General features: G+C 41.9%; 1 protein-coding gene across 2 annotated transcripts; it reads left to right on the top strand.

The window, feature by feature from the left end:
- The first annotated feature begins 2,670 nt into the window (after window positions 1–2,670).
- Window positions 2,671–24,094, top strand: ppp1r1b (protein phosphatase 1, regulatory (inhibitor) subunit 1B). Of its 2 annotated transcripts, none has more exons than XM_069148618.1 (5): window positions 2,671–3,132; window positions 16,467–16,550; window positions 17,619–17,694; window positions 19,028–19,135; window positions 21,760–24,094. In XM_069148618.1, the coding sequence occupies exons 1-5, from the start codon at window positions 3,019–3,021 to the stop codon at window positions 21,924–21,926; spliced, it is 549 nt and encodes a 182-aa protein (XP_069004719.1). In that variant the 5' UTR covers window positions 2,671–3,018; the 3' UTR covers window positions 21,927–24,094. The 2 variants fall into 2 exon arrangements, with proteins under 2 accessions (XP_069004719.1, XP_069004718.1); XM_069148617.1 differs by having other exon boundaries at window positions 16,467–16,556.
- Window positions 24,095–24,839: the final 745 nt, after the last annotated feature.

Below are 24,839 nucleotides of genomic sequence, written 5' to 3'. Positions count from 1 at the left end.
TTTGAGAAGAATATAGTCTATGGTGGAAACTTAACTGTCCAAATGTGGACAGTTTTACAAATACTTTATTGATTTTTGTCAGAGCAGAACAATAGAAGTCCCACAGAAACACAAGTACAGTGATAAAAGAAATGAATAGTAATAATGATAATAACTAGAAGGGAACTCGAAGACCTCTGTCTATTCTACATCTATTTAATACAACTACTGCAGTGATGTTATAATTGTACCGATTCTGTTTCTCTTATATGTACCCACTCTCTGTGCTGTATAACAAGTGCTTGCTGTATCAGATTTGTACTGATCCCCTTGAATGTAAATTATGATTATGGAGGCATTGAATTTCTAGAATGGCCTGTTTTGGCACTGTTGAACTTCACTACCATCTACTGGATAATACGTATAGTATTTAGTTGTGGAAGGATTAAATATTTGCATTATTTGGAGGTTGGCTGCCCAATAGTAAAACTTGAAATTGGGTAAGTACATGCCCGCAATAGCTTTATAGCTCTTTTAGGACTTTTTTTTTTTAGTCCAAATACATCATAATATCATTGAGTAAACTTTGGTAATAAAGAACTGATGTGGACATTTGCTGTGGGCCTTTGACAGACAGTGAACAGAGATACTCACCGATGAAATCATTTGAAACTCATCTGGAAAATAAATTCTGCAAGATATACTGATTACAAAAACAGTCTTTAAAGAGTAGCACGTGTGGTTGCAGGTGCAACTGAGGGGAAACAGTAATCTAAAATATGTTCTAGCTGCAAATAATGCTAAAAAGCAAGATGTAAACATAGCTGAAAAACTTATTCATCACCTAACACCAACATTTTCACTCCTGGTCCCTCAGGAGCTGCTGGGAGAAAAGAGAGGAGGGGGCTTTTCTGCCTGATTTTCAGCCATATGTCTTGCTAATATTAAGAACTGCAGTGTTGACCTGAGAGCAGCTAATCATCTCTTTCCCATGATGTTAACATCTCAATTCTGCAGCGTGCCCTCAAACCAAACACGTGTTGAGCATATTTGCACAGAGAGCGAGTTGAGTCCCAAATCTGTATCTTATTTGTTATGAAGAGAACAAAGGCGCTTGAGTGCACCTGTTTTTATTGCACACAGAGTTCCTTGAAGACTCTATGAGGCTTCTGTTGCCTCCCTGATTGGCCTGCCTGTTTAACGAGGAAACATTCTCTAATTCTAATTCTTTAATCATTGCCTTATTGCTGGACAAAAATTACTCAACCACTGGTTTCATTAAATGCTGTAATCCTGCAGCTTGAAGTGAACCAACCTGACTCTTGCACGGAGATTATGAGACATTCCTCTTGAAAAAAATTGTGCAATTCCTCCCAAACACACTAGAAGTTATGCAACCACTCTGGATCAAATGCCAGTGAGTGACTGGAAACAGATTTGAGTTTATTTAGAAGCGTTAAGCAACTACTTAGACAATCTGTAATTATTCCAACATGTAAAGCTTTTTATAAACCGCAACCTTTTGCGAGTTCATGGGCATCAAGAGAAGCAATAATGAGCTGCCACCTGCAGGCATGTGCTTTGGACAAGAGTGGCTTTGTAGCAGAGTCAAGCCCCCCCTCAACACCGTCGCCCACCCCCACATGGAAACAGTGAATAAATATCATTCAGCCGTGGTTGGTTCGCTCTAACCGGCGGCACAAACACTCAGCTGACTCTTTAAAGTGTTTCTGGACTCAGACGTGGTCCCACAGGGTCACATATACCTTGACCTTCTTTCTTCTGCCTACAAAGCCCTTCCGGCCTTTCTCATTCCTCCTCCTCCTCCTCCCCCTCCTCCTCCTCCTCCTCTACCCACCGCCGCTATCTCCTTCACTCCAGCCCATGCCAAAGCTCAAACTCTGCCCCGAGGCCAAATCCACCACTCTCCACTGTCCAAATCCCTCTGCCATGTGAGTAAAATAACAGCAAGGGCCTGGAAATAGCACTGTAACAGCCCTTCGCTCTCCATTCCCTTTATGTTGCCATCAACAATCTGTCTCCTCTCTCCTTTGCCCACCATTCTCTTTCCCTGTTTTTCATCTATAAATCCTGATGTCTCATTTCATCACTCTCCTCCTTTTTAATGTTCTTTGTTCAAAAACAAGGTCATGAAAACTTTGTATTCTTTTTTTTGTTGTTGTCATTATTCTCCTTTTTTGCCCCTTTTAATTCTCCTTTATTTCTGCTTTTGACACACAGACAGCCCAGGTGTTTCTCTGTGATGATAGCAGGGCTTTCACTGACATTCATTGGTCGCAGCATCACCCATAAATCTAGTGATGTCAGTCGCGTGTGCTTACAGCCGCTGGATCCCCATACATTACCCGGCACATCACTCTCTTCTTGTTTATCCTTCCCTGCTCCCTCCCTCTCGCAGCATAAATCTCTCATTCACAAATAGAGGCCAAAAGAGGCTCAGCTGGATGTGATGAGATTATTATATTTTTTTTCTCTGATTGCAAATCAACCTCAGCTTAGATAGGTAGGAAAACATAGCTGCTCCCCCTCCACCCCTCATTACATCCTCTTTTTCTCTCCTCCCCTATTTTCATTTGGCTCCTCCCTCTCCACCTCATATCCCCACCCTCTTTTGGCTACTGGCCCCTCCCCTCCACCCCTCTTACCCACCCACTTCCCTCCCTGCACAGCCAGATCTGAGGACATGCCTCATTCAGTCCTGCTGCACAGGTTTTAAAGGAGTGCAAAAAGAGGAAAGAGTGAGAAAGAGGAGGAGAAAAAAAAAAAACAGAGTGGAAGAGGAGGATATTAGCAACTGCTGGAGAGGGAAAGAGGACAGGTGCAGTCTTTCTCAGTTTGTTGCTTTCCTAAAACAGGAAGAGGGAGTCAGGGTGTGAAGGAGTGAGAGGCAAGAGAGCGAAGACAAGTCCTCAGGAGTGGGACTACCCAGCAGTGGGAGGTTCCTCCAGGGAGGTTATAGAGATTTTCGGCAGCTTCTTCTCCTCTCCGCTGGGAGTCAGACCCCCAGGATCCAGAGTCATGGAGCCCTCCGTGTCGACCGAGCTCGACGGGGAGCCCAAGGAGAGGAAGAAGATCCAGTTTGCCGTACCAGCGTCTGCACCCACCAACCTGGACCCTCGGCAAGTGGAGATGGTGAGCAGGCGGTGGAGATGTGATTGTTTGACCCATGAGGACAAATCTCTTCTGTGCAGATTTACTTCTTAGCTATGCTTTTTTTTGTGTGTGTTTCAGCCGTTTTACAACTGAGTTTCTCACTGACCAGTTTCCCCTCTGACTGTCATTCAGTCATTTAAGGAAAAGGACTGCACTGTTTATAAAGGGCTGTATCATTACTGGCCAAATTTCTCCACTTTTGTGCAGCTTCTCTTTGCATCTCCTGCTTCTGTTTTACTTTCCCTTTGAACAGGTTTTCTGTCACAGAGCCGGAGTTGGTGGCTCTGCCTGCCACACTGTTGAGAAATTATGATGCCATTTCCCTCTCTCTGTTTCCTCATGAGCCTCGCTGTGTCATGTCATCTTCACCTGTGTCACAATATGACATTGAAAGTCATGATCTGGCATTTAAAGCCGCTCTTTTGTAACAACAGCAGCAGCAGCAACAAGTCCTTGACATTTTATTCGTCACACAAACTGCTACTGTTAATAATTACTCATTTTGATCTGTGTTGTCTGATTGTCACTCCGTCTGACTTCATAACCTTCAATTTTTATCCTTCAATCCTGATTTGTCACAGAAGTGTCTTATGACTGACTCAGCATGGCCTGCAACAGTCTGTGAAAGGTTTAGGCTCATTTTTGACAGGACAACTCTGATCTTCCTTTTTGGCTCCAATGCTTGGTGGCTCTTATTTTAGATCAGGGATAAGTGGGCCAAAGTAGAAAACCGTTCGGTATCATGGAAGATCGAGGCCATTGGCTCATTCCTCCTGAGAGCTTGATGAGAAATGGGGTGGGAGAGCGAGATGTGCTAGATGAAGGAAAAACAGAGAGACAAAGATGTAAAAAGCTGATCTCTGGATTCACCTGTCTGGGGTCAGCTCCCTCAGCGACTGTCCTTGTTTAATAAGCTGTCATAGAAGAGGATTTTAATGAACGAGAGTGACCTGAGATCATGCGCAGTCCTTTCCTGTCACCTACTCTCATAATAAGCTTGTTATAAGATAGTTTCTCCCATTTATTTTACACGGTTTCCTTGAGTTAATGATGATTTTCTTGCCTTACCTTATGATCTTGTTTGAGATTATAATACATAGTTATAGACTGTAAGACTTGCTAAAATGTAAATGTTTTGCAGCACCCTACAAGACTTCCGCTCATATCTGCACATAACCACTTGCTCTCCTCCCCCTCTTATTTTCTCTATATATCTCATCACTGCACTCTGATCTCTATCATCTCTTCCAAGAAACCACAGGATATCAATGCACCATATGTCAGCTGCTCCTTCGTAGAAATGGTTTTACTTCCGTTTGTGTTGGGGTGGACTTTCTTGCTCAAACAACGTGTGGTCAAATAGTGATCACCTATTTTTAGGCTCATTGTTCTGGCTCTCCTCCCCGTTGCGTTACTTCCTGATAGGTTGTATGTGCTGAAGCTTCTGCATCTAGCTTGGTGCAACATGTTCTGGACACCAGTTCAGTCAAGCTTCCATGTCATACCAATGCAAATATAAAGCCTGAGGTTGCCTGTTTACGATACTGTGGATGCAGGTGGATGAATGTTCGTTGTTGCAACAAACGCGCTGAAGCGGCTCATGGGAAACAGAAGGAGCATTCAGGAGAGGATGTGTTTATGTGTGTTTAAAAGCAGATAGCATCTACTCGGAGCGGACGAGATTCTCCAGGGACGTGTGGGTGGGCAGGGATAATGGTTAATGACACTCAATTCATTCCCTTCCCCTCCCATTGCAATTACTGGCGCCCACAAGTCCGTCTTCGCTAATGAATTTCAATGACTAAACCATTCTTTGGAACTTGTTACACAACTGGTAACTCCTTACTGTTGTTTCCGATGGCATTTAAACCCCCCAAAACTGCTATCGACTGAACTGCCGGGGCCCTCGTTACTATGGAAACGGGGCTGCACAACTATGTCGTCGAAAGCTCCCCCGCAGTTGGCATCGAAAAGGTCAACTTTAATGGACAGTTCTGCCCATCTGAAAAGGTTGTTTACATTGGTGGTGCTACATATTTGGAGATATGTGAGCGTGAATGCTCTTTGATGGTGTGAGAGATGCTTTCGTACCTCCCACTCAGTGAAAATATTGCACATTGTGGGAGAAAACAGCAGTTATTTGTGCATGCCTCAAAGGTGTAAGATAATCGTAGCGATTATTTCTCACCTGTTTGTGGACGTGTACTATAATTTAATGTCTGTAAAACCACATATGGAGGTCAGACAAGAGCAGAAACCATCTATTGTTGACCCCTCTTGGTATTTTCATGTACATTGTATTGGTTTTATTTTGGAAAACGTTGAGGTTATTGTGTGTCTTCTTGAGTTTATCAAAGGTGTTTGCAGTGCTCACTGTCTTCAAAAATTACCTTCTGTGATTTCAAAGGAACATTTTAATCACTAATGTCGAGGCTGAAGATAGTGAAACACTGAAACCCCTTAATTGGCTCTTTGCATTATACTAGCAGTCACTTGCTTCTCATTTTGGACACAAGTAAAATCTTCTCACCTCATTTGACTCACTGTTACATTACATCATTGTGTAAAACCTTTTCTTTCCGTCCAGTGGTAAAACTAGTGAAACCCTCTACTACCCAGAGTCCTTTTAGACTCCATTTGTCATCATAATATTTCCTTTCTTGCTTTCCAGTGCCATCCCGGATGTCTTTGATGCCCGTGGCTGTGTTCTGCCATCCAAGCATCTTCTAGAAATAACAACCTTTTAAGATTAGTATCCTAAAGTATTCCTCACTTTGAGAAGTCAGGATCATCACTATTACTGTCTACAACAACCCAGAGAAGGCACATGGTTGTGTTTACCATCCCTGACACCACTCCATACACACACACACACACACACACACACACACACACACACACACACACACACACACACACACACACACACACACACACACACACACACACCAATCCTGCGTGCTTGTGCAAGTGATGTAGGGTAATGCCCATAATGGACAGAGATTAGGGTCATGGTGCAGACACTGCATCCCCTGATTCCCTCCAAGTCTGCCTCCCTGTGGACTCAACAAGCAGATGTCTCTCAATGCTTCCCTTCTCTTGAGTCAGCCTGCTATTGTCATGCTCAGGCTGACCCTTTGAGTTGACATAAAACTCAGAATATGAAAGGGAATATCAAAGGACGGGAAAAAGGCACTCGTACAGAAGCTCCCAACAGCAAACTGGTCCACATTAATCTATGATAAACCTGAAGGGGTTAGGGAGGCCATCGTCCCCGCCCACTCTCCCCGCCGCATCTCCCCCACCCTCTCCCCCCCGTCAATCTCCCCGGTCCAGTTGCTGGGTTAAACATCAGACAGTGACCTTTGATGCAAGCGAGTGTTTGTGGGTAAACATAGGCAGTCTGGGGGACTGTCAACATGCACTCACAGAAAGAACTTCTTGTCGGATGGCACAAAGCATGCTGGGACTGGACACAAGGGTGCAGTGATCTTTTCCCTGTATGTGGACAGTGAGGAATGCCACTGTGGTGGTCTGACTCACTTCGCCCAGTGACGCCAACTGTCACATTTATGAAACCGATTTTTGTTTTTATGTTGCATGTAAACTTTCCTGCCCAACGCAGTTTGTGGCTATTTGTAGTGGCAAGAACTAATTGGGAAATAAATTATTAATGAAAAAAATAAAATAAAAGATGAATGTCCTCGGCTGAAACCACACATTTGAATTTTAGTTTGGACACAATCAATGGGTCTCTGTCTACTGTGGGTTACGTATGTGTTTGTTCCTCCCTGCTTTTGACAGTCCAGGCGTTTTGATTAGTTTATGACTCTGGAGCAACATGTTCGCGGCCTGTATCTGTCCATAGAAGCTTTTCACAAAGTTTCTTTTCATGTTGTTTTTCCATTTTATTTAAGCAGCACAGTTTCTGTACAAGAAAACCTATTTATCCCATTTCATCTTTTGTATTTTATTCTGAATATCAGCCTCTCTTGAAGAACCAATCAGTCTATCATTTACCCATGGCTCTGTGTGCATGGATGTGTAATGTGTAAACAGTTAGAAAACATAAATATTGAGCGCGGGCAGAGTGATTTGTCACCTGATTACAGTGTACACAGGGAAGTTGAAGATGTGCCATAATGCCTGCTGCACCTCGGGCATGCACGGGTACGCTACAAAACCTGACGGCCTGTGATGCTGTCGCACATCCAGCCTTTCCGCACTGTGGTCAACAAATCCTAAATTTACCCACTCTCTCACTTCATCTTTAGTCAGACAAAGTCAGGCTGTAGTCAGCGTACGAAGAGATACAGTATATCCCCGTTATATGTATTCAATCATTTCTAAGTGCAAATCCACTTCTTCTTTTTTTTTTTCTGTCTGTGGTGGTGCAGAGAGAACACAGTGCATCTTAAGCACTTCATCTTTTAACCCTGGCCACTGCAACAAACAATAGCCATATCTGCGATGAGAAAAGGAGGAGAGGATTAGAGGGGTAGCAGTGGTGCACCAGGGACTAGAAACGGAGGCGTGGGGGGGATCAGAGCCGGACAAAATCTGGAGTTGATCAGGAGCTGACGTCACCAAATGTCGTCAGAAGTCAGTATTTCCACGGCGGCTGTGTCAGGATCTCAAACTGTGACTTTCAGCTGCCTTCCACCCTCCTGATTTGACCCCTCTATGGTCAGCTGCTGTAGCTGGACCCGCCACAGGACGGTCACAATGATGTAGGCATATTAAGAGGAGCACTGAAGCATGACTCAAAACAAATGGGATTGGTCTCAATCCCTGTTTCATCAACACAGGAAAGACGTAGCATTATGTTATTGCTGTTGTGCGAGTTGTAATCTCTGATTTTCAGCGCAGTAGTTGAGACGTTTTTTCAGTGTTTTTATCTGCCTGCGACTTAATGAGCTTGCACAGGGGCACAACAGGTCATCTTCAATATGTTTGGGAGGGAGTGTCCCAAAGCCAAAACAAGGTTACTACGCACAAAATATCCACACGAATCTGACCGTTATCAAACGGATTGTAGGGGCCTGCTGAACTTCCGGCACCTTCTCGTAGGCCAGAAGGTTGAATAACTGCGACGTCTACTCGCTGTAATTATGATCACGTGAGCAAAAGAGGCAGTCATGTGATGCAGTAGTACAAAGGGGGACAAAGTCTGCACTGGTTTGGGGTTGTTGGATGATATCAAAAACAGGACTTTCACCGCTGCTCACATTCCAATGTCAACACTGATTTATTTTAAATTACGCATCAAGGTTTACCTTACGCAACATTTTTAAGTTACGTAACCAACATCACATTACGCAACTTGCGCGAGTTCAACCCAAACCCAAATGATCTTTTACTGACCGAGTACTTTTGGTACCCAAACTTAACCAAACCACAACCACCAAGTTAGCCACATGTTTATTATTATAATGGATGTCCGGTGCACCTGTCGCTGGTTCTGTCCACATATCTCTTTGATAGCGTCTTGAACCAAGGAGGCCCCCACTAGACAAAATATTTGAGGCAGATGTGTGATGATAACTGCATATTGAGGTGGTCTAAATGTAGTCAAACTGGGATGTTATACAAACAAAAAGTTTGACCTGCCTGGGATACAAAACAAATATTTGTAATTTACGCAATCAGATGATAAATAATTTTTCGCTATTCTAAACCATTTAAAATTACTGCGAACAAATCTTTGTTACTTTTGCAACCAAAACAAAGACATGTAATCTGCATAGCAACTATCAGCAGTAACCTTTTTGTCATTTATCACCGGTGGGTATATGTGACGTTGTAGATGAGTAACTACAAGCGGCTGTGTCCTCTGTTTGTTGCTGCCTGTTGACCTCTGGAACTGCTCTTTGTAAGCCGCACACCGTGACATCCCTGAATTTGAGTGCATGAACGAGAAAAAGGAGAATTACCTCCGTGATTACAGGCTGTCAGTGATGCCATCGTCTCCATGAGAACTTTGATTGGCACTTTCCCTGGTGTGCGCTGTGGCCTGGCAAATGGCTTCCTGTCACTCATCAGCCACTGTGCTGTGCTGTGATGGCAAAACCTTCCTTCCAACAGTGTCTGGAACAACAGGCCAAACTGCTATCAGCAGCTAATTACATAAATGCTGGGAGGTACTGTGAGACAGAGGAGACGGAGTGGGCCGGGGTGGGGGGTTGTCTGAGTATGATATCATTGTGCCAGTGGGTGCAGCGTGATTACATTTCATATTTGGGGGTCATTGGAGAGCCCCTCCAGATGCTATCTGCAGCCCATCTGTTTGTTCAGTTAGCCAGTGGTGGGGTTAAAGGTCACTGCAGAAGTGTTGCGTAAATGTGGAGGAGGACCATGCGGCGGCCTTTCCGACTTGTGGGAATTCAGTGATGCCATGTATTTGAATAGGAATGAGCACGTTGTGCAAATCTGACAGTCGGGGTTTAAACTTGCGTCGCAGTGTCCTTGACCCTCTTTGAAACAGCTGGAAACGTATTTTATTATATTATTATTATAACTCTATTATAAGAGTTGAGTGCAGCACCGTCTGTTAGTGATGAATGAACACAATGAGCTGTTTTGTGATCACTTTTGCTTGTTTTCCTGTCATGCTTATGGAAACATCTTGTGGCCTGGTATTATAGGTTTAACACTGACAACAGACAAAAGCGTGTCATGTTGTTCGACCAAAACACAAAATTTTATTAAATCTAATTCATGAAATTGCAGTGTGAAAATGCCCACAAACAAAACATCATGTAGAAGTGATGATGAAATGATGATGTCGAATAAACAAAAATGCACTCATGCTTTAGAGTTTAAACATCCTTGGAATGGTTAAAACAATAAAACCAAATGTTTCACTAATGACAATTAGTCAGAGTTAACAGAACTCGTCGGAAGTCAGTTTTAATCAGTTATAACCGATCTTGTAGAACACATTAATCCGTGAAGTGTTGTATTCGTCTGCATGAGTAATGCACAAGCAGAAAAAAAAAACCAGTCATCTTATAGCAGGCGGGATCATTTTTCACCTTATTGCATTATTGAACTCATTGCTAGATTGCATTTAGAGCCCCACATGGGGTTCTGACGCTCCAATTTAAAAGCCTCACACGGGGGCACGGCTCGGGAAAAAAGGGCAACATCATGGCTGTTTAATTGAGTTCAATCCCGCTAAAGATCACAACCGCAGAGATGAAATGAAACTGCAGCAGAGTACCTCTGACTCAGACATGGACAGAGCTGAGATGAATAGCAAGAGAAAAGGAAATTGATATTCAGGTGTTATGTTTGAGGTAGGTAAAGACTTGTTAATGACAGTTAGTCAGAGTGATCAGAACTCGTCGGGAGTCAGTTTTAATCGGTTACAGAATCAATTAAGGAAACAAGGGGTCACAAATTAACCCGTCATGAAATCATTGATCTTTCTGGATTAGGACACACAAAGAGCAAACTCACAAATGCAAACCAAAGAAAATCAAAACTGTTAAATGCAAACTAAAATGTCAGCAATAAAGACACACTGAAATGACTGTATGTCATTTACATGTCTTCCTGTCAGCATTTTACCAACAGCTTTAGGTTACTTTTATTGTCAGTTGGTTTAGGATCCAACATTTCTTTTATATTTATTCTAATCAGGCAAATGAATGTCCATATAGTTCCTGCCTGAACCTTCATTTCACTATGTTCCCATCGACATACTGTGCTCCTGTATGCCATGCACATATATGAGTCCTTCTTTCCGAGGGATGTAGTGGCCATGCCTGCGGGCAGATGTCATAACTGCCAATCAATACTGTATGGATCTATATCTATCCATCTGGAGCTGGGTTACATCCGTACCTCCAGAGAGTTGGAGCTTCATATGGACCTGAGGCTCCCACCTCCATCACAGACAGCTGACACACACTGCCTGATAGGATGACCCGATGTAATGGAGCGCTATTGGACACAAGGGAGGGAGGCTAATGGGGAAGGAGATCTGAGGTGGGTTTCTCTCTGTGCTGTCTTTGCGTCATGGCCAGCTCTGCACAGCGGACTCCTCTGGAGACGGCCGACTTTTAACGCTGGTGCAGTTTTAGAGCCTTTCTGTCTCATCCCACGGAGCCCCCGGAGACCCGCTCCGATCTAGTTTATGCTGTCCTGCAGCAGCCGCTTTTTATAGGCCCGAACCGCGAGAGCACCAGCTTAGAGGACGGCCTCTGGGGAGCAGACCCACATCAGCCGATCTGCACCCAGGCTGCTACGCCAGACAGTGCTGAGCCAACGCACACATGCCAGTGTGCACTCCGAAACATGCCAAGTCAACAGTTACCAGTGACTCATGTACCTGAGACAGCACAGTAAGTTGGAGCCCGACATTAGAATCATTCCTGGCTACCTGTTCGCTTTGCCTCCAATTAAACCTGACAAAGTTAAAAACAAACAACTTGTTTCAGGAGATTATGATTTAAATGGGCCGTCAGAATAGACACTCTGAAATTGTTTTGCAGAGGTTTGAAGAAAACATCAGAATAATCCATGAAAGTATTGATTATTAAAACATAACCTTTTATTTAAAAAAAATTATCAAATATAACCTGCCTTCCTGTTCAGACTTAGAAGTTTTGTAGTCTGTCAAATGACCTCTGTCACATGACCTTCATCACATGACCTCCCTTTTCAACCCTGGTCATATGTGTGTACTTTTCAAGGCCAGACGTGGCACTGACACTGTGTGCTGTAGTCTACTGATAGATTACTCACCTGATACTTGGCTGACTAAAACACACAAAAGGTGTATTTTATATCATTTCATATAGCCAAATACTTTGTTGTACCATCTTTTATTGAATCCAGAAGTTTCTCTCCCTCTTCCTCCTCACACAGTGCAGAGTCAGCACATTATTTGTTTTTACACCCAAGCTTTAGATGAACTCCTTTCTATAACTATGATCCACGAGCCAATGTTTTCATTGAGACCAAAGCTCTTTCTGAAACCTGGAGAGGTGCGAACTGCCTCTCGGTGAAGCCTGCAGGCGTGCACCTGCGGAGCCACTGAAAGGCCACTTCGAGCCCCTGAGTGCAAGCCCGGCGTGGCTCGACTGATCTAGGTACAAAAAAACAATTGCTGCCAGTGGTGGAGAGGGTTTGGGAGATTGGGGGCAGGGAGGTTTAGAGAGGCAGAGGAGGGGGAGGGAGGGGATGGAGGGATAAAGCATGGAGCTGGAGTAATCTCACACGCTGTGCCCCAGTGTTGCCGTAAATGAGGAAGTCAACATACAATATTATGTAACTTGGGCAGAGTGGGGTGGTTTTAAGGCTGGAAAATTACTAGAGACACCGTGTGTGTTTATGTCATCTGGCATCGGCCGTGTCACACAACAGTGCGTCACCACCGCCGCCACTGCTTGGTGTATGTACATGTGCACAAAAACAGAAAAACACCCACGTCTGACGAATGAATGTTATTTATTATGAACTGTGTTACACTTCACCTGTGAAATGGACTGCTGTCATTTTCAGGAGGTCATGTCTTGACATTTCACAAGACCACAATGATGATTATGTAGACAAGTACAACAACCACATGCACACACACACACACGCACACACAGCGAGAGAGACTGCATCCGTTCGGGTAAATAGATCATCAGATTATGCTTCTCAGTGACCTCCATTATTCCACCCAATCATTTTACCTTCCATTTATCTCATTGTGCCTGTTGTTTTGTTTTTTATCACCATTTGAGTGAATGAAAAATCGACTCTTTAGTTATGAATCTTTTCCTCTTTTCATTATGCAACTGTATCTTTCAGTGAACCACTGTTGGTTCATGAAATGGACTTCGGACAGTGTGATCATTTTTGTTTAGTAATTTTCATTTTTACAGAAAACGGTCTGGGACCACTGTATATGTTTTAATAGATATTAATGAATTAATATCTATTAAACTAATGGTCTGATACCTTTAGTTTCTTGGTCTGGGATATTGCATGCATTGTTGTGGAAATTTGAACTTGATGTTTAGCTGGTATTTTGTTTTAATAGATATTAATGAATTAGGAGCAGGTCCCATGGATTTACCCCGAAGAGTATTTCCATAAAAAGAGCAGTGACCAAACTTTACTGTCACTTTAAGTTGAATAATGGAACACAAACATACCTCAAAAACTAAAAGAAGAGGTCTGGCAGCTAAAAATAAATTCAGAAAGTGAAATCAACGCTGTATCCCACCAAAGTATGCAATACGCCTGTCAGTCCACTAAAGGATACATGTACTGTAAGTGTCACTTTTTAACTCGCAGAGGTGTATAAAGTAAGCTGCCTTAGGTTTATGCGCTAAAAACCGTGTGCTAAAAGATCATGGTTTTGGTTCAAATAAGCATATGGATCTAACGGTATGTACGTCACAAGAGCACTTTACATAAGATACATGTGTTATGTAAAAGAAATTACAATAATTATTTCTTCGTGAACGTTATGTGTTTGTTCTGTCTAATCATCCCCAAACATCCTACATTTCTCGTACTCTCTTGTCACATGTCCTCCTCAACGAGCAGGTCTTATGTGCCTGGGGCAAAACGTGACACTGAAGCAGTATCCTAGTGGACGGACGTGAGTTATTACATGCGATGCCAAACAGTGGAAATGTCCATCGAAGATGACATTCATTTTACTCTGATATAAAATGGAGAAAAACTGAAAATATTCCCATTTATCAGCTAAATTGAAAAATGATATTATAGTCAACAAATAGCAACCAACTAAAAGGTCAGGCAAGTAATTGTGTCAGATTTAATGTGAGAATTTGTTGGAATTACAGGCTATGACTGTCAGAAGCATCGGGTGGTCCCCTCTTGGTTTCCCCTTTGACCTCTTATCATAACCTATAAAAGAATAGAAGAAACCTGAGGAACAATCCAGTGGTTTCCCCAGTTTAATGGCTTCAATTCCTCAGGACCTGGAGGACTCAGTTTGGTCATGGTAACATCTGGTGTACGCTCTTTCTCTCTCTCTGTGTGAACCACCTCCGGCTGCCCTGCAAGGCGGGTAGCAGGTGTCAGGCGGGCAGAGACAGCAGGGCTCTGAGCAGTGTGACGCCCCGGGCCCTCAGCACCTTGCCAGGGGAGACAGAAGGAGGTCAGAGGAAGCACTGTTATGTTCCCTGCTATTCAAGAGAGAAAGAGAGAGATCAAATTAGGAAAAGGAAAGATCAGACAAGTCAGCCAATAAAAGGATAATAATAGGATTTTAGACATGATGCACTCTGGTAATGCAAAGGACAGGAAGATAGTCGATGTGGGTAAATGTCACTGTCAAGGAATGAAGGATGGATATGGAAGTAAACAGGATAGATGAAGCAGAGGATCAAGTGAGATAGAAATGAGAGGAGCATGACAGATAATGTGAGAGATCCAAGGGAGACAGGAAAGCTGGAAGTTGCATGATGAGATTAAAATTTGCGTAAATAAAGGTGAAATCCACGCTTGATTACTCTGTGTTGTCCAATTTGACGGGAGCAGATTTCCGCCACGCGGCCCGGCAAGCCTCTGCTTTGGCAACACCTCGCTTAACACGACGAAAAAAAGAGAAACGAACACAAACAGGAGGCGTGCCGTTTTACACAAAACAGAGCCGGGATACTTAACTCTCCTCCTATGATGTGGTGTGGTGATGCCGTAAACAGCAGCGCATAGGTTCATGTCGGGGCCAAGGTTGGCTCGCTGCAGAGGACAACTTTCAATAGCTTGTTTGTCTGACCTGCCAAGTACACTTAACTGCTCTGCTTTTATTTTTTACAACAATTTATTCTATCCAACAGTTGTCCAAAATGTCAGCTATAATTTTCTTCACAATTGTCGGCCAAAGCGCTGAGCTCACAGAAGGGCCTCACAGACTCTACTCACCTGAGCGTTTCAGGAAAGTGATGCTTCTCCCTGACTTATTTTTTGAGTATCAAACAATCACTTCCTCTTTGTCTGAAATGTGGCTTGTAAAGAGTTCGCAGTTTGCTTTAGTTGTGACTCACAGTGAAAAAGGATGTAGTAAAGATCCACAGAAACTTTAAACCACTGCTAAAGCATAAGCAAAATCTCTGAACAGGTGAAAACTAATGATTATTTTCATCACCAATGAAGGATTAGACTATTTTTCAGATGAGCTGCTTAATAATTTATGAGTCATCAGAAAATAAAAATTCCAAGAGTTCAACGTCAAACGATCCGAAACCAAAAGATGTTTGATTTACTGTCATATAATACACATGATTAATGACTTTAACTGTTGACATCAAAGTAATTAATTGAAATGATTAAATTATTAATCCTCTGCGCTGCATTAGTGTGTCAGTATGTTAATAATGTTCCAAAACACTTCATATGTTTTGCGATAAAACAACCAAAAACGTAACTTCTGTCCCTGCAGCACCATGTTTCATACTCGACATTTTTTTTTTCCCCCTCGGTTTCACTCTAAATCCAATACAATCAGCTCTTTTGATGAGTGAATTCTCACAGGCCGGCCACGACACTGTGAGCTGGAGGGTGTGATGGGCACAGCTGGGCGTTTGTTCCCATCCAGGGACAGAGACTTGACTGTATACAGTGTGAGAGGTGCAGTGCAGACCTGCAGTGTTCGTCTGGCCCTGGTTCTGCTCTGAGGCCGTCAGCTACCTGAGTTGAGCCTCCATGGAGCTGTGTGTGTGTATGTGTGTGTGTGTGTGTGTGTGTGTGTGTGTGTGTGTGTGTGTGTGTGTGTGTGTGTGTGTGTGTGTGTGTGTGTGTATAGCTGTAGAAGGAAATTAAACGGTGAACCGGAGAGTCTGGGCGGATTTCTGTCGTTCATTTCGTCCAAAATCCCCTTTTCCACGAACTCTCTGTAAATGGTGCCCACATGTGATAAGACCCACTTGTATATATGTGAGGAGGTCATTCATCTCCAATAAATCCCGAATTAAAAGTTTTAACGGCTCTTGAATGCTGGATAATTTAAGGCATCAGTTTAGCTTCTGTTCTACACTACAAGACTTTCTCTGTCTGTTTGTAAAATCAGAGTTTTGACTCTTGCCGCTGCTCCACTGACCGCAGCATGTGCTCTGACCTGTGCACTATTGAGTGGTGAAACTTGCTGTTGGCTGCGGACCCATCAGCCATCACTAATGAAGTCAGCGTGGACCCATCATACCCCTTCGCCAGCGTGAAATGTCAACATTTTCCACGTGATTGATACGACTTTGTGGAGAGCATTATGAATAATACAGTGTTAGCAATTTGAATTATTCATTTATTTATGGCTGCCCTTTATGTTTGTGTGTGTTTGTTTATAGATCCGACGCAGGAGGCCCACACCCGCCACACTCTTCAGAGTAGCCGACCAAACGTCTCCCGAGGACGATCAATCCACCCATCAGGTAAAGGTGAAGTCAAAACACTTTCTGATACTTAGTGTCTGTGGATTGTGACCTCCATCAGTATTACTCCACCCCATCAACGGAGTAAAACGTTTGGAATTTCATAAAATTTCATAAACATCATAATGATGTGTTTTTTCATAACTGTAAATCGAGGCTGACAATTATTTAGCCTGAAATACTTTTTTTTTTTTTTTTTTTTAACCCTGCATGTGTCCACCATCACAAACTCCTGTCCTGTGGTCAGACATCGTTCAAACCCAAACACTGTAATTTTCAATTCTTTGAGCTTCACTGAAATAGCAGCATGACTAAAAAATAAAAAAATAAAAAACATGTTTACTGATGATGATCATGAGAGTTGGCTGAAATCTAGAGACAAAAAACAAGTGAACCTTTTGATAAAATTTTTAGTCAAATTCCAGTGAAGATGTCCAAAATGTTTGCGTGATTAAATATGCCAGCAGGACTTTGGGAAAACATCTTGCGGATGCTGCATCAAAATGTGCACAACATGTAGAAGCAGTCAAATCCTGACATTTCTTAACAGCCACACCTGTCTTGCAAATATTGATTTGCATTTGTGGCCATTGTATGAGTTGAAAGACATAAAGACGGATAGTTTTTTATTTGACGTAAAGACGAAGCCTTGAAAAAACACAACTTCCTGGGTTTGAATATGTCGACATCGTAAACTGCATCATCTTTTATACAATTTGTGATGCACTTTGAAATTCCCATCATGTACGAAATGTCATGCCAAGTCCATTGGAACAATATCTGTTATTTTTTCGTAGGCATTTATATGTTTCTCAAACTTTAAAGCGCCCCTTTACTCAACAATATTTTGCTTATTGTTACTTAACTTCCGCTGAAAGGACCAAGAGAGAAAGTTATAACAAAAACTTTATTTTCAGCAATTTAAAAGTTTAAAAAAAAGAATGAATTAAGGTAAATGCTGGAAATATTTTGCGGTATTTTCATGTGTTGAAACTTGTTTTGAGTGGATCTTTCAGGCGTAACTGAAGGAGAAAATCAGGTTTAATGTTTGCCTGTCTTTGTCCTCAGTGGGTCGTAGGAGAGAACGGAGTGCTCAAACCAAAACGTGTCAATCCAAACGTGTATCAGCCTCCATCACTCAAAGGTTGGTGCAGGCCTCATTCCTTACAGGTGGTGGTTGTGTGTGTTGTGATTCATCCCAGTGTTTGAGTGCTTGTTTTACCATGCTTCGCTACAGTCACCTTCCTCCCAGCTCTCCGATGTCTTATAGCAGACAAAGGGGGAGGGGGGGGGGGAGTGCATGTGACAGAAGGGTAGATATGCATTAAAAGGCTGTGTCTTTTCTTTCTACGCATGTGCCTTTTCTGATATGCATGGGTTTGTTTTCTATGATTTTCTATGCTTTTATTATACTCTACAACATGGTCTGTATATCTGTGTGTGACAGAGGGAGAAAGGGAGGAAGAGAGAGATTAGAGTGTGACAGCTGCGAGACACTGAGTGTGAGTCTAGGAAAGTCTGGATCATCCAGGATTACAGTCAGTTGTGTATACTGCTGTGACACACACACACACACATACACACACAGACATGAACACACATATAATAGACATGATTAGAATGCATACATGTGCTTTCTTTTGTGTCCTTTGTTGCATGTGGTCGTTAAAGACGACGAGTTTGTCAGTGGAGTTTCATTTACTGGGGATTTCTGAGTGTGCGCCGTCGTCGTCGTCGTCGCATGTCGACTGATGATATAATGAGCCAGGAAGCAGCGTTCCTGCATCAGAAATCTGCCCTTCATCAGCTGAGACACAGAGAGTGGAAGAGAGAGCGAACTCGGAAATCATTTCTAGTTGCATAACTCACCTTAAGCTACAAAAAAAATACAAAATGAAATAAAAGTGACCTGCCTGAGTGTTGCTCTGTGTATCTGAGGGTGTGAAAGAATGAAGGAGAGAGAAGCCAAGGTGACCTGGAGGAAATGAGGAGGGGGAAGGGGGCGGGGGGGCTGAGATAATATCAAAAGGAGAGGAGGGTGTTCAGGGAGGAAGAGACTTAATCACTTTGAGGGTGAGTCAGTGAGATAGCACGATGTGGAGGGAAGGCAAGGGTACAAACAAACAGATGGGATAACAGGGTGAGAGAAAGGGTGGAAAACAACAGCGGATGCTCTACTGTAAAGAAAAATCGGTGTGGGATACCGTTTTGTAGCTGCCTGCCTGTCTGTCTGTCAGTGCATGTGTTTAACTGGCTTCCTGCCTGCTTGGCATGTTTTCAACCCCCCCCCCCCCCCCCCCCCCCCCCCCCCCTCCAAGGCTTGATTAAAAAAACCTGACAGTGTTGAAGCGTGGTAAAACAACATTTCCCTCTATCCCTGTGCCCGTGTCCATGTGTTTGTATGGCCGTCTCTCCCTCTTTGTGTGTGTGTGTGTGTGTGTGTGTGTGTGTGTGTGTGTGTGTGTGTGTGTGTGTAGCTGTGCAGAAGATGGCTGAAGCGCATATGCAGCACCTAGGTGTCTACCCTCCTTTGGAAGACCCTTGTGAAGGGGAGGAGGAAGAGGACCACTGGCAGCGAGAGGATGGTAAGGATGCGTCTTCCACCAAAGCTACTGGTGAGAGGGAGGCTCTCTTGTCAGCCGCCTGTGACCGAGAGAGCCACACAAGGACGACACTGTTATTTTAATGAAAGGAAAAAAAACACATTGAGATGCTTCAAAGCTGTCATAAGAACACAACTGCTGGCGCCGCGACTTCATTTCCTGGGTGTCGTTTGGCTCGGAAGTTGATATTTTTCTCAGCATAAACAGTGTGAAGAATTCAAAACACAGCTGCAATCCAGTTTAATAGGAGAAAAAGAGTTTCATCCTGAAGTGAATTGAAATGTCGCAAGTCAGATTTGCTACTACATTGTATGATTTTACTTAGTAAAGTTATCGGAGTTGAAAACAAAAAACATTCTTTTCAAACAAAATCTGGAAGATTTGTTTACTATAAATTCATATCACAATATCTTATCAGAACATATAAAAGTGAAACTTCACAGACTGAAAATATTCAGCGATGTAAGAGTATCTAAAAGTGTATTTTTCCTTCCAGTTTGTGTGAATGGCCCAGTTTCCCCCTTTTTCCTGTACATTTATCCTGATGGTGTCTGCATATTTATCGCATTTCACATAATGTGAAATTTTTTATTTGTTTTTCTTCTGATATAAAACACCATAGTTGCTTTTCCTCAAAAAACTAAAGAAAGAGGTGTTGAAAAGTTGTCTAAAACACATCAAACTTATGCCTGAATATCTTTAGCCCAAGTTTATATCATATTTATTCTCATTCATATTATATTATCACTAAATTTTGTATTTATTTAGTTGGAAACATTATATGACACTCAACCGGATGGTTATCACCTAAAGTTTTTCCAAAATCCCGTGTATCTTTATCACAGTATCTTAATATTTGACTACATTAAGATTGTATTTTAAAACAATGGCAAAACAAATGATTGTTAAAGTCATAAATTTACTGTAAGTGACATGCAATTTAAGGAAATGGAGTATGATGCAGGTGGTTTCGTTTACAGCCTGAACATTCAGATTATTTAACCTGCTCTAAAATCATTTATTCCTGTAACACAACAAAATATAAAACCCACGTTCGTTTCCCAGAGGAACAGCGTTGCTGCTTTCTGTGGAAGAGTCCTGCACAGTTTTCAGAGTTCGCTCCTTTGTGTGCTGACCCGCGGGTACAGAGGTGAAGCTCTGCGTGTTGAGTAACGACTCCACAGTCATATCAGCTGTCTCACCTCATATCTGTGAGAAGTTACACTGCAGCTAATGGCCCAACATTCCTATAACCTACAAGTTAAAGAGTCCAGACCGGATTAATGTGCAGAGCGAGGCCAATGAGTTTAACCTGCGTTAAAATATTTGTGTAAATTTGATCCCCTGCCAAACAAACCTGAAAAACAGTGCACAAATCTTATTCTACTAAACATTTATGCATATACACATTGCGCTTTGTTTGTTTGGTTTTACCATGCAAACTTATAGTTTATAATCTCCATTATGTCACACGAGAGCAGCGGCATTTCATTCAGAGTTATTGCTCTGTCGGCCCAGATGACACACTCTCCCAGTAAATCCCTGAGCATGAGCGCAAAGTACCAACAGCATGTTAAAATGTACTGATTGTAGCCCGGCTCTTCCCTGCTGCCGCTCACAGCTTCGGTCTTCACAGTGATATTTGGGTCTGGTCATACTGGTCAACTCTGATGTTGGTTTGCAGCTTTGGAAGGAAAACATGAACACAAAATGAATGTACAATCTACTGAAATATTACTCTTTTTTTTATTTCAATAAAGTCAAGCTCATCTTTCCTAATCGATCTTCATGCCTGAAAGAATTAGGCATCAATCTAAACCGATCAGATATAACATAAAACCACTGACAGGTGAAGCATTAAGTATGATACAACAGCCCAGCTATAAATCCTCTATTCATAAGGATTATAATGTTAAGTTATTTTTCAATCTGATTCACAGAAGTGTTGGTTTATTTCAATGTCTCTTCCATTAAAATGAATTGGGTTGACAAAATATTAGGAACACCTCTCAGTGTAACCTGGTGCAGTTCAAGTGCACCACAAATCACAGTAAAATGAATGTTAAAATAAAGTATCACCTCTTTCACTCATTGAATAACAACTGAACATTATAATCCTTATGAAGAGAAGATTAAATATCGCTGGACTGTTACACCTGCCAGGGGTATTAATGTTATAGCTGAGAGGTGTATATGCTATTCAATAATACTAAATAACCAAGAGAAGAGCATAAAACGAAACAGAAACATAAATCTATCAATTAGGACTAAAACTAGTATTTCAGTTTTTATTTAACAACAAATGATGATGTCTTTAAATGTCTTTTTTTTTTTGTCTGCCTGCAGTAAATAAGTCAAAGCTCTTCAGTTTATGAGCTTCGAGCAGGGAGTTATTGGTAATTTTGCTTTAAAAAAGTTAGCCAATAGACTATTCCAATAATTCACTGAATGCTTCAAGCTGTCAATATATGTGTCATCCTGCCCTCACTGCAGAATTAACTCCATGTTGTCACGAAGCGCTGATATCTCTGGATACAAATACCTAAATGCAAAACTAGGTATGATTATTTCACTGCTGCTTCTGACATCAGTCTGTGCGTCCACAGATCACCAAGAGACAGCGACCACCGAACAGTCCGACAAGTTCTCCAGCGTGAGAGAGACGGTCAAGCAGATTCAGCCTGCACAGGAGGAAGACGAGGAGGAGGAGGAGGAGGAGGAGGAAGGGGGACAAAACCGAGGCAACGACAGAGGAGAACAGTCGGGGGTGTAGCTGAGAGAGAGAGAGAGCCAGAGCGTGGAAAACGTTCGGAGGGAAGATTCGGGGAGAGTGATGGTGTTTTGTCAAATGGTTAAAATCTGAAAAACTCAGAGCGGTGAATCAAAACTGGGGTTTGCTTTATTTGTGGATGTCTGAATGTGACTGAGATGAGACGAGAGCCGCTGCTCGACTGTGTAGATACTTTCATGAAATCCAACATGTGAAAGATTTCTGTGCTACTTCGCCTCCAGAGGTGGATTTAAATAAGAGGACAGAGAGGGAGTTTGTGTGTTAATCAGCCCTTATGAGCAGGTGAAGAATGATCTACTGACAGAGCAGACCATACAGACGCCACTTTGGCCCCATAGTGTCCCTTTGTTTATACTGAAAGTGGAAGGCCCAGGGGCAGTGTGACCAAAAGCCCTTTCTGACCTGTCCTCCCTCTACTTTAATGCTTCAGCTCAAAGCTAAATGTCTCTTTAAAGGGGGTAAAAATGGTCGCAAGAAACACAAAGTACGCATTTAAACTTTATAGACATAAAAGCACTTGAAGGTCTTGAAATGTGTTCCACTTTTATTTTGAAAACACAGCCTGCATCATTGGTCTGACTTGCAGCATGTTCAATGTTTAGCCCTTTACTGCCATCCTGTGGTAGAAAGTAGGAGTGACAGGTTTAAAGTGCTACTCTGGCAACTACTTCACATTAAAATCCATATTATTTTCATGCAATCAAATTCTGTTTTTGATGCTATTTACTGTCTGCGTTTTTTTTTCAACAGTCAGTAAATAGCAGCACAATGTAATTGCTTCTCTTAATGTTAATATTAGCCTCACTGTTTACTTTCATTACTTCTCATAACAGTTTATCCGATCTGTGTGAATTTACTGCAGACTCAGATCTGAAAATTGAATTATTACTTTAACTATGACCATTTGAAAGCTTGAAAGGTGGCTGTTTTAGTTTTATTTCTTAGCAAGAGCATTAGAAGTCATCAACTTTGAACTTTTCAAAAGCCCGTACAGTAATATACCTATATCAACTTCTCAAATCATTTCTGTATCATAATCTACTTCTGTCCTCCTGATCTTCGGGCTTATTATTTACCAAACTGTATAAGGCTAAGGCCACTGAGTCTACACTAAAAAGGATGAATGCTAAAAAATATTTGGCGTGGAGTATCACTTTAAAATGTATGACTCAATGGGACTCAAAAGCCTTCGTCTTTGATTTTTAATCCACCGATTGTGGGTGAATGTTTTTTTTCTTTTAGACTTTTAATGATTTAAGTATATTTGAAATCAATTTTTAAAGGACAAGGCCAACTTTTTTCAAAATACCCATCCGTTTCCTCCATTGATCACATGTTTGAGCTGGATTCATCAAAAACTGACTCGATATGAAAATCTATAACTGCAAATCTTTTCCATTTGGGATTCCCTTTTGTATATTGACACTTTTATAATGTCATCTTTTTGATTGTTCCCTCGTAATTTGTATGTCATGGATTTGTTGTAAGAGCTATTTTTCTAATCTGAAGTCCAGAGTATGAAGAGCTCAGCTCTGTCCTGCTATCTGAACACATAAATGACTCACACGGCTTCATGTAGCATGCAGAGCAAAGAGCCCAAAACCACGGCTCCTGTATGACTGACATCTGAGCAAAACCGTCACTGCAAGAACATTTTGTGGTATTTCTTTTTTTTTAACAACATGACATCACATTTTTTTCCTTGGGGTCAATAACAATTTCAAATATCTTTAGTTAGCGTTTGTCGAATTTCATTTCAAATTGAACAGAAAAAAAGATCTGACGTATGAGAACGATTCCAGTTGTGACAGAGGATGAATACATTTTGCTGTTTGTATATAAAACTTTGTGAAACTTTTTTTAACCTCTGACCTGCCCCAACTGTGGGATGACTGGATGAGCAGGTCAGGTGTGTCGAGGCTCTGCAGCCGATGCTGTCCTCCCTCCCTCTCGCGCTCTTTGTCCACCGCCTCCCCTCTCCTCCCAGGTCAGAAGAAAAACATCCACGGAAAGACATGTACGAACTCTTGTGCTTTTTCTCTCTTTATTTTCATTTATTTTCCATTCTCTTGTTTCTCAATGTGACGTGGGTGTTTTAAAGTGAGCAACCATATGATATGAAAATAAAAAAAAACCTTTTTCTCCTTCAACCCAACCTGTACTTAATATGTGTGTGTGTGTGTGTGTGTGTGTGTGTGTGTGTGTGTGTGTGTGCGCGCGTCCGTGCGTGTGTGCGTGCCTGTGTGTGTGTTTACTTATATTATTTGTGAGGACAAAAATGTGTTTACTTGGGAACATTGTGGGGACCTGCCTCCATTTTCAGGGAAGATACTTGTAATGTATTGCGATGGGAATTTTATTTCATTTTATTTCCCTTTTCCAGCCACTGATATCAATAAAAACAAACGCTGAAACGGCCATGTGCTTAATACTGTGGAAACCCCACTGTTAATTTAAAGTTATAAAAAAAGAAACCATCACCATTGTAAAAAAAATATGCAGCTTAGGTTTATAAAGAAAAATAATTCATGAAAATAATCAATCAACTTTTTTCTAACTTAATTTTATTTGAAATTAGCTGCAAAGTTAAACAAAAAAGAAATGAACAGCCTGCCTGTACTTTATCATCACTACTTCATTCCAATGAATTTGATCCCCATTAAGGTTCGTGCTATTTTCAAAAACTGAATCTGCATGATTTCTAAATAAAATCAACATCTGTCAACAGCAGATAGAAGAAATGCTAAAATACAGAATTGTGAAAGACTTTCAAACAAGATTATTTTTCTGGACTAAGCAGTGAATAGGTCCAAGCACTTGTGAAGTATGTGCAAAACATTTCATTTGTTTATTTGTTCATCAGTCCATTTATTTCATTCGTTACTCCCTCTGGGA

This window comes from Embiotoca jacksoni, unplaced genomic scaffold (genome assembly GCF_022577435.1).
Source record: "Embiotoca jacksoni isolate LCO1_2020_lvr unplaced genomic scaffold, fEmbJac1.0.p SCAF_15, whole genome shotgun sequence".
Taxonomy (NCBI): domain Eukaryota; kingdom Metazoa; phylum Chordata; class Actinopteri; family Embiotocidae; genus Embiotoca; species Embiotoca jacksoni.
Note: the sequence above shows the minus strand (reverse complement) of the source record. Positions and strands in the feature narration are given on the sequence as shown.